The sequence below is a fragment of the Bos taurus genome, chromosome 22, assembly GCF_002263795.3.
Source record: "Bos taurus isolate L1 Dominette 01449 registration number 42190680 breed Hereford chromosome 22, ARS-UCD2.0, whole genome shotgun sequence".
NCBI lineage: Eukaryota > Metazoa > Chordata > Mammalia > Artiodactyla > Bovidae > Bos > Bos taurus.
Genome location: NC_037349.1, coordinates 51,031,369 through 51,045,268, shown reverse-complemented (window position 1 = coordinate 51,045,268; position 13,900 = coordinate 51,031,369). Strand labels below are relative to the sequence as shown.

Genomic DNA, 13,900 nt, shown 5'->3' with positions numbered 1-13,900 from the left:
TCGCACCTTGACAGTGTCCAGCGGGTGTCCCACGAACACCAGGCACATGCCTCCAAAGCCGCCGGCCAGCAGGTTCTTGAGCGGGCTAATGGGCTTCACCTCGTCTGCCATGGTCAGTCAGTCCGTCACAGTGCCTGTGGTTTCCCGGCCGGCTCCGCTCCACTGCTCCAGCAGCGGCGCCGGCGCCGCCGACCTTTCACCCACTTTTGGGTGGGCGGGGCATGAGCCCGGGGCAGGTCGGGAGGAGGGCCTAGACCGCCTGCCCGGCCCCTGCTTCCGCCGGCGGCGCTGCTTCCGGCCATAGCTCCTCCTCGATGGGCGTGGCTTGCGGGAGAAGGGCTGGCCCCTACGCCTTCTGGGCGGTATTTTGGAGTGGCGGTTGGTGGGGGTGGACTTCAGTTCAGTTCAGTCGCTCAGTCGTGTCCAACTCTTTTGAGAATAGACTTAAGAAGCACGGAGACTTGAGGAGGCTAAAGGTCATAGTCAGAGATGCTGGATTGGATTGGATCAGAGAACAGCAGAGGAGGTGATGAGATGTGTTTGGATTCTGAATATATTCTGAAAGAAGAACCTAAAGGAATTGTTAATAACTATAACAATTAGGAGTTAAGTGAAGCCGCTCAGTCGTGTCCAACTCCTTGCGACCCCATGGACTGTAGCCTACCACGCTCCTCTGTCCATGGGATTTTCCAAGCAAGGGTACTGGAGTGGGTTGCCATAAAGGTGATGTTTATGTTTTTGACTTATTCACTCTCGGTGCATGGTATTCAGGTATCCACTATATAACTTGTCATTTCTGTATGTTTGAAATTTGTCAAATTAATAATTTGTAAACAATAAGCATACCCCTACTCTGTAGCAGGAACCTCACTGCCCAGCTAACCTGATAGCAATCCTCCTCTGCAGGCACTCCCAAGCTAGGAGGAAGACTACAATGGGGAGGATGGACCATGTACGGGTGGAAAGATTAGTGACAGGAACAAAATTGGGATCGGAAGTGATGGGGCCTGACTGGGGCAGAAGACCTGTAAAGGGAGTAGAAGGCAAGGCTCAAAAGTCTGTTTACCCCATGCTATAGGCTTTTTCTAGATGAGGATGGGAACCATGGAACAATTTTAAGCACAGCAATGATATGATCAGATTGGTTTTAGAAAATCTATTTGGGATGGATGAATTTGTGTTAGGAGAGAATGGAAGCAAGGAGAACAGTTAAGAGAAAATTACAGTGGTCCAGGCAAGAGGCAGTGAAGGCATTAATTGAACAGGGTGTTCATCACTGGATTGGCCTTATTGGAATGTCCAAGATTCAGGGTTTGGTAATGGGACCATGTTTATTTCACTTGTGACTTCTAACACTCCGGCTGCAGAAGAGGAGCTAACTTAGAGTCAATCTGCATCAGAGCAGCTTCAGGAAGAGGGGCTGTTTGTACAGCCCTCCTGATAAACTTTCCTGGTAGACCCTCTTGGTAAACCTTGACAGACCTGAACATGGACTCCACTTAAGCCCACCAAGTTCTATTAAATCTTCATAGGGTAACTGATGATCCCCCAAACAAATGGTCTTCCTGTTTCCTCATCTGATAAGCCTTTACACACTGCTAGAAAACTTACCTGAAATTTAACCTGACTGTCATTCCCTGGCCAAAAAACCTCCTCAGCTCCTCACTGCATCAGAATAGAAGTGGTTCAGGGCAGACAAGGTTTTTCATATTTCATGCTAGCTTACTGCTTCAACCGTGTTTTCCCCTAGACTGTATCTTCCTCTCTGAGCCAACTTAGCTTCTACTGGTTTACCACACAGCCAGCCCTGTTATTTAACTGACCTCACCCTCCACCCCCCAGTAGCCAGGCCTTTACATATCCTGTCCCCTTCAGCACAAGGTATCTTTCCTCTCCCCACTCCAGGTAACATACTGATGCAGGAGATCGATACCAAGTTGCCCATATGCTAGACATTGTCCGACCAGTGGTTCTTAGCCATCTGGGAGGGAGAGAATTCCTGGCACTCTCTCCCCAGAAAAATGTACACATGCATATGCACCTCCAGGTTTGCTATCAGTTCCACAAGCTTCATGTCGGGTGGCATCACTGACTTGATGGACATGGGTTTGAGCAAGCTCCGGGAGTTGGTGATGGCCAGGGAAGCCTGGCGTCCATGGGGTTGCAAAGAGTCTGAGCGTCACGACTGTGCAACTGAACTGAACTGAACCACAAGCTTCACAAGGAATGTGAAGCTATCTTTGTGAGGCAAGAGGGCCCCACCCAGGGTAGATACTGCAAAATGAAAATAGGAGGACAATTGAGGGAGGAGGCTGGGCTCTGCCTCCAGAGGAGAGGCCACTTATTTCTCATTTTTGAAGTAAGGTGACCTCCCTGACTACACATGCACAGAAAGGCTCCTTGGAGGTCAAAAGGGGGAGTGATGCTAGGTGATGCTAACTACCTCTACACCTCTAATGTAGAATCTGCCTTAGCTGAGACGTGTGTGCACATATAAGAGGATCCTAAGGTACACCAATTATGGACTCTGAGCCAGGGAAATCAAAATGGTTGGACAAAGGAAACCCAGAAACAAACGCTCTATATAAGTGATCATACCACCACGAGGGCATGACTCTGGGACTCTGAGTCCACCCATGTGTCTATCCATACGTACTCTTTTTTTTCCTCCTAATAAACACTTGACTTCTCTCACTACTTTCCGTCTTTACAGCAGTTCTTTTTCTGCAAAGCGAAGAGCCAGGGCCTTGTCACTGACCACTGGTCTGGCAGCTAGGATTTGGTGCTCTCACTGCCCCTCCCCAGCCTCAATGTCTGGCCAGGGAACAAGGCCCAACGTCAAGCTGCTGCAGGCCGAGGCCATCTGAGATCACTTGGCCCTCTCTTGAGAAGCCTTCTTCCTAGACTTTGGGAATCAAACATGAATGAGGGGGACCTTCCCTTAGGTCATACCCTTCCCAAGACTGTCCACACCCTGTGACTGAGCAAGGGAGAGATTTAATGCCTGACCACTCTGGCATAGTATCAGATACTCTGACAGGTAGTATTCACACTCCAGTGCTCTCTGCTGGGTTGGCTTCATTGGGCCTGCATCACAGTTTATCTGCGGCCTCTGCCTAATTCTGCTTCCTGCCCCCTCCCTTTACATACGCTGGTCCCTAAGAAGTATCTTGTTCCCCAAGCTCCATCTCAGTACTTGCTTCCAAAGAGTCCAACCTGCAAGAGTAGTATTCAACATCATTCCTTACCAAAAACAAGATAAAACCAAAAGGAAAAGAACATAAAACTGTAAATTTAAGATTTGAAGCAAACTCCCTTGTAATAGATAAAGAGTAACTACTTTTTTTTTTAAAGCAAACTAGTAACTACCATATTTTTTCTCAGCAAAACTATTTAATGGTGAACTATTAGAAGCTATCCTATTAATGATAGGAGAACAAATAGAGATTTTTTTAATCATGATTACTGCTTAACGTTTTACTGGACTTAGTAGCTAATGCAAAAATATCAATAGGGAGGGAGGGAGGGAAAAGAAATAGCAAACTAAGGAAGAAGTGAAAGAAAGTGAAAGTTGCTCAGTTGTGTCTGACTCTTTGTGACCCCCCTGGACTATACAGTTCAGGGAATTCTTCAGCCCAGAATACTGGAGTGAGTAGCCTTTCCCTTCTCCAGGGGATCTGCGCAACCCAGGGATCAAACCCAGGTCTCCCGCATTGCAGGCATTTTCTTTATCAGCTGAGCCACCAGGAAAGCCCATAAGGAAGAAAGAAAGAAGAGTGTGGGTTGCAGGGGGGTGGGGGGGGGTAGGCAGAGGGAGAAAGGAAAAGGAAGGAAAGTAATAAAAAATTTAAATATTAAAAAGCAGTCCTTGGAACTTCCCTGGCAGTCTAGTGGTTAAGACTCGGTTTTTCCACCACAGTGTGTGTGGGTCTGATCTCTGGTCAAACCAAAAAAAAAAAAAGAGTCCAAAATATTCCTATTTTCAAGTGATCCAAATGTTTACTTTGAAAATTCAAGAGAATCAGTTGAAAACTGAGCAAATTTAAGTAAGGAGACAGATACAAGAACAGTATCAGAAAGCAATCACTTTTTGATCAGTTCAGTTCAGTCACTCAGTCGTGTCTGACTCTTTGCAACCCCATGAACTGCAGCACGCCAGGCTTCCCTGTCCATCACCAACTCCCAGAGTCCACCCAAACCCATGTCCATTGAGTCTGTGATGCCATCCAACCATCTCATCCTCTGTCATCCCCTTCTCCTCCTGCCCTCAATCTTTTCCAGCATCAGGGTATTTTCAAATGAGTCAGCTCTTCGCATCAGGTGGCCAAAGTATTTGAGTTTCAGCTTTAACATCAGTCCTACCAATGAACACCCAGGACTGATATCTTTTAGGATGGACTGGTTGGATCTCCTTGCAGTCCAAGGGACTCTCAAGAGTCTTCTCCAACACCACAGTTCAAAAGCATCAATTCTTTGGCACTCAGCTTTCTTTATAGTCCAACTCTCACATCCATACATGACCACTGGAAAAACCATAGCCTTGACTAAACAGACCTTTGTTGACAATGTTAAAAATAACAGATCACAAACAGGAAGAATCAATCCTATTCAGAATAACATCAAAACCCATAATGTATGCAGGACTAAACCAAAGATCCATGTGAATAAAGCTATATAAATTCATATACACAAAAGGCAAACAAAAGAAGTATAAAGAAACAGTAATATTCCTTGGATGCAAAGACTCAATAATGAGGCTATCAGTGCTTCCCTTTAAGTTATTCTTAGAAATTCAGTGCTCTCCAGTGGATTTTCAAAAATGAAAACATGTCAACCTGAATCTAAGATTTATACAAAAGAAAAGTTGTATGATATTGGTGAAGAAATATGAGTCTTCTAGATGAGGCCCCAGAGTTCAAGGAGCTAAGACCAATCATTCCCACTATAGGGAATGATTCTGTGACACAGAAACTGGGAGACATTGTATTTTGTTTACATATCTTATATGCAAATTTATTTTGAAGACAGAATACTACACATATCATTTCATATCCTATTTTTATCACTTAAGAGTATATTACAGGACTTCCCTGCTGGTAGAGTGGCTAAGAATCAGCTTGCCAATGTAGGGGACACAGATTCCATCCTGGTCCGGGAAGGTTCCACATGCTGCGAGCAACTAAGCCTGTAAGCTGTAACTACTGAAGCCCATGCACCTAGACTTTTGCTCCACAAGAGAAGCCACCGCAAAGAGAAACCCGAGCACCAAAATGAGAGTAGTTCCTGCTCCCTTCAACTAGAGAAAGCCCAAGCACAGCAATGAAGGCCCAGTGCCACCAAAAATTTAAAAAAAGAAAAATTTTTTGAAGAGTATATCCCAGACACCCAAGCACAGCCCAAAATAAAAATAAACTAAAAAAAAAAAATGGTATTAGCAACAGCTTAATAAACATCTATTTAACAGAGTAATGTTGAAAACAAGGATGGATATGTGACCCTAAGAAACTCACCTTGGGACTTTCTTGGTAGTCCAGTGGCTAAGACTCTGTTCTCCCAATCCAGGGGGCCCAGGTTCAATTCCTGGTCAGGGAAGTATATCCTACATGCTGCAACTACAGATCCTGTGTGCTACAACTAAGACCCAGGGCAGCCAAATAAATATTTTAAAAAAAGAAAAGAAACTCACCTTCAGCAGGCGAAAGACGGAACAAATAAGGATAGTACCTGGGATTCCAATATATTGTACATTTGTATGCTTGATATGTGAATGTCCTCATTCACTATTTTGCAAATGCAATAATTATACAGAAAAACTGATTGTTCCCTTTTATGTATTGGGGAGGATTTATTACCAGGAACCCAGAACGAATGCACCTAATTAAAAAGATTTCATTAGCCGAAAATATAGTTTGGTTCCTTCACTAGTGTCATGATATAAAGGGCTATGTTTTGTTATAACAAATAAGTACATCGAACTACAGGCTTCCCTTGCGGCTCAGACGACGGTAAAGAGTGTGCCTGCAATGCAGGTGACCTGGGTTAGATCTCTGGCTTGGGAAGATTCATCCCAATGTTCTTGCCTGGAGAATATTCTTGTCCATGGGGTCGCAAAGAGTGGCACACGACTGAGCACCTTATAGACAAAGTTTTACGTTTTTAATATATAAAACATGTCACTCACTCATTATTGTTAGTTTTCACTCCAAATTAAGGTGTGTGTGTGGGAATGGTTTTCTAGTATTTGAATGCACCTGATTTGGGTTGCTGCTAAGTCACTTCAGTCGTGTCCGACTCTGTGTGACCCCACAGACGGCAGCCCACCAGGCTCCCCCGTCCCTGGGATTCTCCAGGCAAGAACACTGGAGTGGGTTGCCATTTGGGTACATGCTCCTAATTAAACAGGAAGCTGAAAATCATGTATACAAATATATGCAAGAACTGAAGAGAGTCCATTACACATCAATATCCTGAATATTAGCACATACACGACTCATGCATGGGTGGAAATGGTTTGGGTTATCTATGGACTTGCACAGCGAGGAAGCTCCCTAACATCACTTGCTTCACTCCGGCGTTTCCACGTTGTGCAGCAGCAACTTAAGTGAGGCTTCATGTCTGTCTATCCATAACACTCGACAAAGGCCCCAGAAGGTACTGAAAGGCATAATGGCACTTCCTCTACTGTGTGAATACACTGTGCAGCAAGGTAGTTAAGATTCAATCTCGGGTGATTGGGAAGCCAAAGAAATTAGGCAGCGAACTAGGCCACGGAGAGGGAAGCGGAAGCCTGGCGTGGTTCTACGAATCGGCCTAGGTAGAAATTCCCGGCCCGGCTTGCTGACACGAAGACCCAGCTCTCATTCGATCAAACAGCGGCCATGAAATATCAGTCCTTTATCCACTCCACGAACGACTGGAGGTCTTCTCCGCGCCGGACACCGAGTACAGTGAAGTGAGGAGAGTCCGTCAAAAAAACAACAAAAGCCCTGGTTGAAAGGATCCAGGCCGGGGGCGCTGGTAGGCGAAAGCCCGCGGCGATGCAGTGACAGCTTTCCAAGAAGCCTCTCCTTTGCTAGCCGTCGGCGCCAGCCTTGCTGCGGGCGTACTGCGGTCGCTGCGCTGGGCTAGAGTGAAGTGTCCGCAGAGAGGCGTTATTACCCAGCGCCTGTCGCGACCCCGGCGACCGCGGGGCGACCCCGGGCGGGAAGTGACGCAACCGCTCCGAGCACTTCCGGAGCTGCGGCGACGGCTCCGCCGGAGGAAGCAGCGCGGGCCTTGACCAGCGTTGGCCCGCCGCCTCCGCCGCCGCCGCGCCTGGGTCCGGTTCTTCTGGCCTGGCCCGACCCGGTCTGGCCCGCCCGGGCTCAGCGGCTGCGGGGCTGCGGCTCCTGGTAAGTGCGCGGCGCGAGTCGCGGCCTTGTTTACCCCGGCGGGCCGGGGGAGGGGGTGGGCTCTCCGCGCGCCTCCCTAGCCCTGCCGGGGCTCCGCCTTCGTCGCTGCCTGCGAGGTCCCGGCGCCCCCGGCATCTCGTACTGGGTCTCAGGGCTCTCCGCCATCCCGCTGATGAGCTGCCGGTGGCCGAGGCCAGGGCGCACCGGCGCCTGATGTCTCTCGGTCTTTCCGCCTCCCGCCGCCTGCAGTTCGCCGAGAGGTCGCAGGCCAGCGCCTCTGACCGACTGGTGCCGGGCGCATCTAGGCCCTCCCCGCCGGGCGTGCCGGGGAAACGCGGCGCCTCCGGGGGCTCCCCACTCGGGTCATCATCGGGAGCTCTCGCAGTGCCCCCCTCCCCGCGCGGTTTGTTAACGCCTGCCGGTGAGGGGCCCCCTGCGCGTGGACTCCGTGTCCTCGCGGATATATTCCGGCGCCTGGGATTGGGACAGGCGGCCCTGGAGCTGCGTCGCCGCCTCACCGGACGCCGCTTGTGGTAGCCGCCGGAGAGGCGATCGGGTTCTCGGATGACTTCACCTCAGTGCTGATTGTTACTCTGTCCCATAGAACTTTCTGCCACACTGGTCCTATTCTGTACCTTTGCTGTTCAGTAGGATAGCCACTAGCTGCTACACGTGGCCATTGACTTATGGCTAGTGCGACTGAAAATCCAAGTGTCAGGTTTTATTTAATCTTTGAGTTAAATGTAAATGACCACAAGTGGTTAGTGGCTACCCCATTAGACAGGGTTCGTATTTTTGTACCAACGAGTTTTCTTCGGAAATGTGGATTTAGTAAATGACACTTAAGTGCTAAATATATCTGGAGTAAACATTGATATCAAAAAGTCTGTTGTCTTGTTCTTGTCAGCCTTATACTGAGAATTCTTCAGTTTGAATTCCTTAGCCCAGGATGGTTGGCAGCTTTTTATGAACACGTGACTTTGATGCGGGGTGGGGGAGCGCAGTAATTTCTGTTACTCCTTGCCTGTTTGAGACGTAAGGCTAATGTTTAACATCCGAAGGAAATCAAAGCGTTATCTATCATCTGTTGTGTTAATGAAGCAATAACATACTGGCCCCTTGAAACAGTGTCAGCACTCTTTCAAACAGAATAGGGATATTTAACTTTGAAAAGATTAGTAATTAAGATTGTATTTAAATCTGGACCTAGAGCACCCAGTAAGTATGAAATGGTGTTCCCCTTTTTGGAAGGGAGCCTGAAGTTTTCCCCTGCTACTTGAATATTTAGCTGGTGAGAAGCCCCAGTCCTGGCAAGAAATCCAGAGAAAGTGAAAACTGCTTTTTTTGTTGTGGTTGTAGGTAGCTTTGGATAGTATTCGGCTCTGTGGGAGGGTGCATGGGGTATTGTGAGTCCTCATAGATCATAGATCTGGTGAAAAGTATGATGCTGGATTCTACTGGTTGTCAGCACTGTGGTCCTGGGCAAGTTGCTTAATCTTTTTGAACTCTAGTTTCCTCATGTGTAGGAAGAGGACAATCGCCACTTTGTAGGGTTATAAACATTTAATGAGAATGAGTCTGACCTGAAATTGGCTCTCATTAAATGAAAGCTGTCCTTGGTAGTGATTATTTTATAGATGGGAGCAGTATTTGTAATGCTATTTATGCTTATATGCCTAATAAGCAGTATCTTACGTAAAAATGCAGATAGAAGAAAACAGACTTAAAAAATCTGTTGTTCCTCTACTATTTTGCAAATCGTCTTCCACAATCATTGTTTGGACTTTGGTTTTCATTTAGTTTATATTTGCCTGTCTGTGTTAGAAGTATTTCTTTGAAAGTTATCGCTGGTTTTCCAAAAAATTTAAAAGGATAAAAACATGGACCTAAAATTTCGGATTAAGTAAGTGAGTAGTACTTATTTAGTCTTTGATAGAGGGATCTGTAGCTCTGAGAAAGTCAAGTAGGCCTTGAGCATGTCAGAAGAGAGGTACAAATGGGTGTTAATATTGGGTATTGTACTAGGAACATTTTTTTTTCCTTTTTTTTAAGCCCTAACCACTAGACCACTAGGAAATTGCACCCTCCCCCCCGTTTTTTGTTTTTGTTTTTTTTTAATTTTTGTTTTATTTTCTCTTGTGGACTTTTTAAATTTGAAAATAATTTTTCATAAATAAAGTGAGAGCTGAAATATTGACAGTATTCTGGAGATGACTTTATGATAAAAGCCCAGTTCAAGTCAGTTAAAATTTGCTTTGTCAATCTCTATCATTTAAGATTGAAATTATAGTAGTTAACTTAGAAAATCTGAAAAATACAAGTGAGGTAGTACACAGCACTGTAAATCAACTATAATCCAATAAAAATTAAAGAAAAAAAAAGTGAAGTAGTGGACTTTCAAACAGAGGGAACGAATGAGAAGGAACTGGTTACCCGAGGTTAGATTATTATTAGCTGTTTATTTTAAATACTTTCTTTTTTTAGAAGGCCATGTAACTCTTGTCAATATATAATTATGAAGTGGATTTCTGTGGGACTTACAAGAAAATAATTTCTGGTCCTTTGCTGCTTGTTCTTTTAAATGTCTTTATTTTTAAAATTTGTGAACGCAGGCTACCAATTTTACAGTATGTAAATTTATCTTTTTTCATTTTAGATGGAAATTATATGAATGACTATTTAGGTGACATCTTCCTGCAAGATCTTCAAGAATTACAGGTATTTTTAATTTAAAGATTAATTCTTTCTCCTAAAGGAAAAATAGTTAAGTTCAGTTGTGATTAGGTGGTTCTAGCATATAACACAGTTTGTTAAAAGTCAAACTGAAAATATATTATTGCTCTCTCATTAGTGTGACTTTTTTTTAAATTTAAGCATTTATAGGTAAAATATCAGAGGTAGATTCACTGATCTTTCTATAATATCATTAAAATGTGACTCTGTAGTCCTTTAGACTGGTTACATATTCAGTAGACATTCATTTTAATCTTATTATTAATTTTTTGGAGAGATTATCTACTTCAAATAGGTTTTAAATTTACTTTGGTATTTAATCCAGATTTGGTTATATAAATTATCTCATTCCATTCAGTCCACATGCTCTTGCATTTTAAGGTCCTCTTAGTTTTAGATTTAAATCACTGTTTGATACTGTTCCTTGGAAACAGTCACTTGAAATAGTTCTTGTGTAGAGAAGTTAATGGGTATTTGCCAAAATCGTCTCTAAGAGTTAAAATATGTGACTGTTTTACTTTTTCAACTAGTATTCTCTTTTCATTTATATGTAATTGAGTCACATTTTGATCTATGAGGATTTTTCTGTAGCTGTTGCCATTTGATCTTGTTTCTTTACTGTAGTAGATTCTCTTTTTTCCTAGGCTCGATCCTGCCAAAGTAGTATATCTGTAGTTTTCCTTCACTATTGGGTCAGTTTCTTTGCCTCTCAGTACCTCTTTTAGAGGATTAGTAGAACCCTTTAAAGTGGAAAAATCAGTTACCTTTGCACACAAGAGGAGGATGTTGATGTTGAAGAGCTGTGTGGTTTTTATTTTTTCTTTACTATGCACTTTTTTCCCCATATATCTGAGAGCAATGTCTGTAAAACACTGGTATTATTTCCCCAGAAATTGTAGTGGGATGGAACTGTGTCCCTATTTATGTTCTGTCTGTGTCACCACTCAGTAGGGCACGATTGGCTGAGAAAATTTAAACATTGGCTCTTTAGCCTTTAGGATACTTCCACTCTGGGCAATCAGCTGTGGGAATGTGCTTCTCTCTAAGGACCCTGGCAGGAAGGACAACTCTGTGGGAATTTGACTCCTTGACATGGAACAGACAGCCTTACTCTTTCATGCCAGACCCTTCATGTGAAGTTACCATTGTTAACTGCTTCTGCCCCTCCAGGAAAGGGTTTCCCTTTGAAAAGCCTGGGCAGGGAGATGATGGTGAGGTTTCCTGGATGAGAGGAGAGTTGGAATAGGCCATAGTAGGGTAGGACCAGTGCTGTGCCATTTTGGTTCTTGAATGATTTCTGTTACAGCTTTTCACAGTGAAAGTAACTAACACATATTTTTTTCTTTTCCTCCCTTAGAAGACAAAAACACTAATGAGTTTGAGAAAGTGGTGAAGTTTGGGGGGAGGGAAAAAAACTGCTTTCCTGATCTGCAACTTGACTGGATGTTAAGATGTCTGTGGACATGAATAGCCAGGGGTCTGACAGCAACGAAGAGGACTATGACCCAAATTGTGAGGAGGAGGAAGAGGACGAGGACCCTGGGGACATAGAGGACTATTACGTGGGAGTGGCCAGCGATGTGGAGCAGCAGGGGGCCGACTCCTTCGACCCTGAGGAGTACCAGTTCACGTGCTTGACCTACAAGGAGTCCGAGGGTGCCCTCAATGAGCACATGACCAGCTTAGCTTCTGTCCTAAAGGTGAGCAGTGTTGTCAACTCCCAAGTGTAATCCCTGAAATTAAATCTAAATATGAGCTGTTGCTAAAGTCTCCTCCGGCCTGGTTAAATGGCCTGTAGCTTGAAACCTAACTGAATTATGTGTTGCATCCTCTGGACACATCTGATGTATTTGCGTTGCCTAAGATGCATATCAGAGGACCTCAGCTTCTCAGACTACTAGGAATTAGAAAGGCGGGGTGGAGTGGATTCAGGGGAGATAGACCAGAAATACACAGAAGCAGAGCTGTGTAGATTAACACTTGTTTCAGAAAGTCTTATGAAATTTTATGAGATTTTATCCTCATAAAATAGGATAAACATCAGAATCACCCAACAGTGTGTGGGCGATTGATAAGTCTCTTAAGAGAAGCTCCTAGATCTCCCTGTTTGCTGTGAAGAATCGGTGCTTCTAGGCTAATGAGTTCGTTTGTTTCATATACTGGTGACTAATGTCTGATGTTGAAAGGAATTTTAGCAGTAACTAAGAATAAAGTAAGTTTTCATAGCTTGTATTTCATTGATTTGAGGGGGTGTGAAATTGAAATTGTAAGTAACAGAATTGATGATGATTTTTAACACTTCAACTAGCATGGTTTTCAATGTCTGGCACCTTAGGCCAGGTATTATCCTCACAATGGACATGTTGTATTACATAATATCGAACTAGTACAGAGTAAAACACATGGGACACCTCTGACTGTGGATTATGATAGTCGTTTAGACAGTGTCCCAGCACGTTTGTCTTTTCACGTGGACCATCATGTGAAAGTGGGAACATTTCTCCTACTTTACTGTTTTCACTGACCTTCCTTTCAGGAGCTGTTGCATGGATTTTGTTGTTCGCTAAAACTGAAGATCAAGAGCACATGGGCATGATGTCAACCAAATAATGTTCATTTTGGTATTGAAATGGAAATAACGAAGGTGTGCCGTACTGTAAACGTTGCTTTATCCTACTAGTCCAGGAATTTTTTTTTTTCCAGGTGATCAGCAGATGTTAACTAATACCTTGGATTTGGATACTTAGGGCTTTATTAGCAGCTAGCTAGAAGCTGAAAGCTAAAGATTTTGTGCAACTCACTTCTAGAAATGGGCAGGTTTCCTCTCTCGCGCTCAGCAGAAAACTCGAAGAATGAAGACACATTGGAACTTCTGGGTTAGGGATTTCTGCTCATAACAATAGCAGAGTTGCTGGGGCATTTCCCTGGGAGAAAAGAGATCTCAGATCTCTTCCTTCGTCATTATTCCCACCTCTCCTCTCTGGTCAACTAGTTTCTTTTTCTTCAACCATATTTTACATGGTGTTGGTATTTAAAATTAGAGAAGGAATTGTCGGGTATGTGGTTCTGGACAGTATCAGTTGGCAAAGTTCATCAGGATGTTTCCACCTATGCATAGGAACTCTCAGTTTGTTAAGCCCCCGTGCCAGCTTTCTTTCTCTGCTGGAGACAGCTGAGGGGCACAGGCCTTTTCCTCCCTTTTTTTTTAATTGTAGTAAAACCCATAAAATACACCATTTTACTCCTTTCCTTTTTATTAGGCTGTCTTATTGTGGGCCTGGGGAGGCCCTCTCCTTAATTGTTCGGACCCTCACGGCTCTTTCAGGCCTACCTTGTGCCCTCCCTGAGCGAGCCTCCTTGCAACCTTCTAGAACACAGTGGTTGGCTCCTGTTGTGGACCCAGGGCCCAAATGTTACAACCCAAGTCTGTTAACTCATACAGTGCAATCTTCTAACTGCTTGATGTTGTTCTTACGTTTTCACGTATTTGGGGATGTTCTCTTCACTGCTTGTCACTTGACAGGGCAGAAACTACTTTTTTATCTCGTCTCCCCCGTCATTCCTATCACAGTGTTCATCCATAGCAGGCATTGAATACTTTGGGGGCACTGTGGATTTTGTCAACTGCTGATGATGTCGCTGATTTTATTGGTATGAGCTCGATTCCCTAGTCCGTGCTGCCCATCCTCTACTGTTGTAAAAGGGCATTATTCTCGCCTGCAAGATCAGGAAAAATAGGACAAAAAGAACCGGGAACAGAGATGAAGGAACAAAGA

At 44.4% G+C, this 13,900-nt stretch overlaps 2 protein-coding genes across 8 annotated transcripts in view; one reads left to right on the top strand and one right to left on the bottom strand.

The window, feature by feature from the left end:
- Positions 1 to 208, bottom strand: part of SLC25A20 (solute carrier family 25 member 20) — a 35,057-nt gene extending 34,849 nt beyond the window's left edge. For both annotated transcript variants that reach the window (XM_024982713.2, NM_001077936.2), the window contains 1 exon segment: positions 7 to 208. In XM_024982713.2, the coding sequence (XP_024838481.1) occupies positions 7 to 111 (105 nt within the window). In that variant the 5' untranslated portion in view covers positions 112 to 208.
- Positions 209 to 7,233: 7,025 nt separating this feature from the next.
- Positions 7,234 to 13,900, top strand: part of ARIH2 (ariadne RBR E3 ubiquitin protein ligase 2) — a 39,379-nt gene continuing 32,712 nt past the window's right edge. For 3 of the 6 annotated variants that reach the window (XM_005222734.4, XM_005222736.4, XM_059879502.1), the window contains exons 1-3: positions 7,234 to 7,391; positions 10,048 to 10,109; positions 11,482 to 11,824. In XM_005222734.4, the coding sequence (XP_005222791.1) occupies positions 11,576 to 11,824 (249 nt within the window). In that variant the 5' untranslated portion in view covers positions 7,234 to 7,391; positions 10,048 to 10,109; positions 11,482 to 11,575. Of the gene's footprint in view, positions 7,392 to 7,723; positions 7,813 to 10,047; positions 10,110 to 11,481; positions 11,825 to 13,900 lie in introns of those variants that run through there. The other 3 variants (NM_001206242.2, XM_005222735.5, XM_059879503.1) reach the window with 3 other exon arrangements.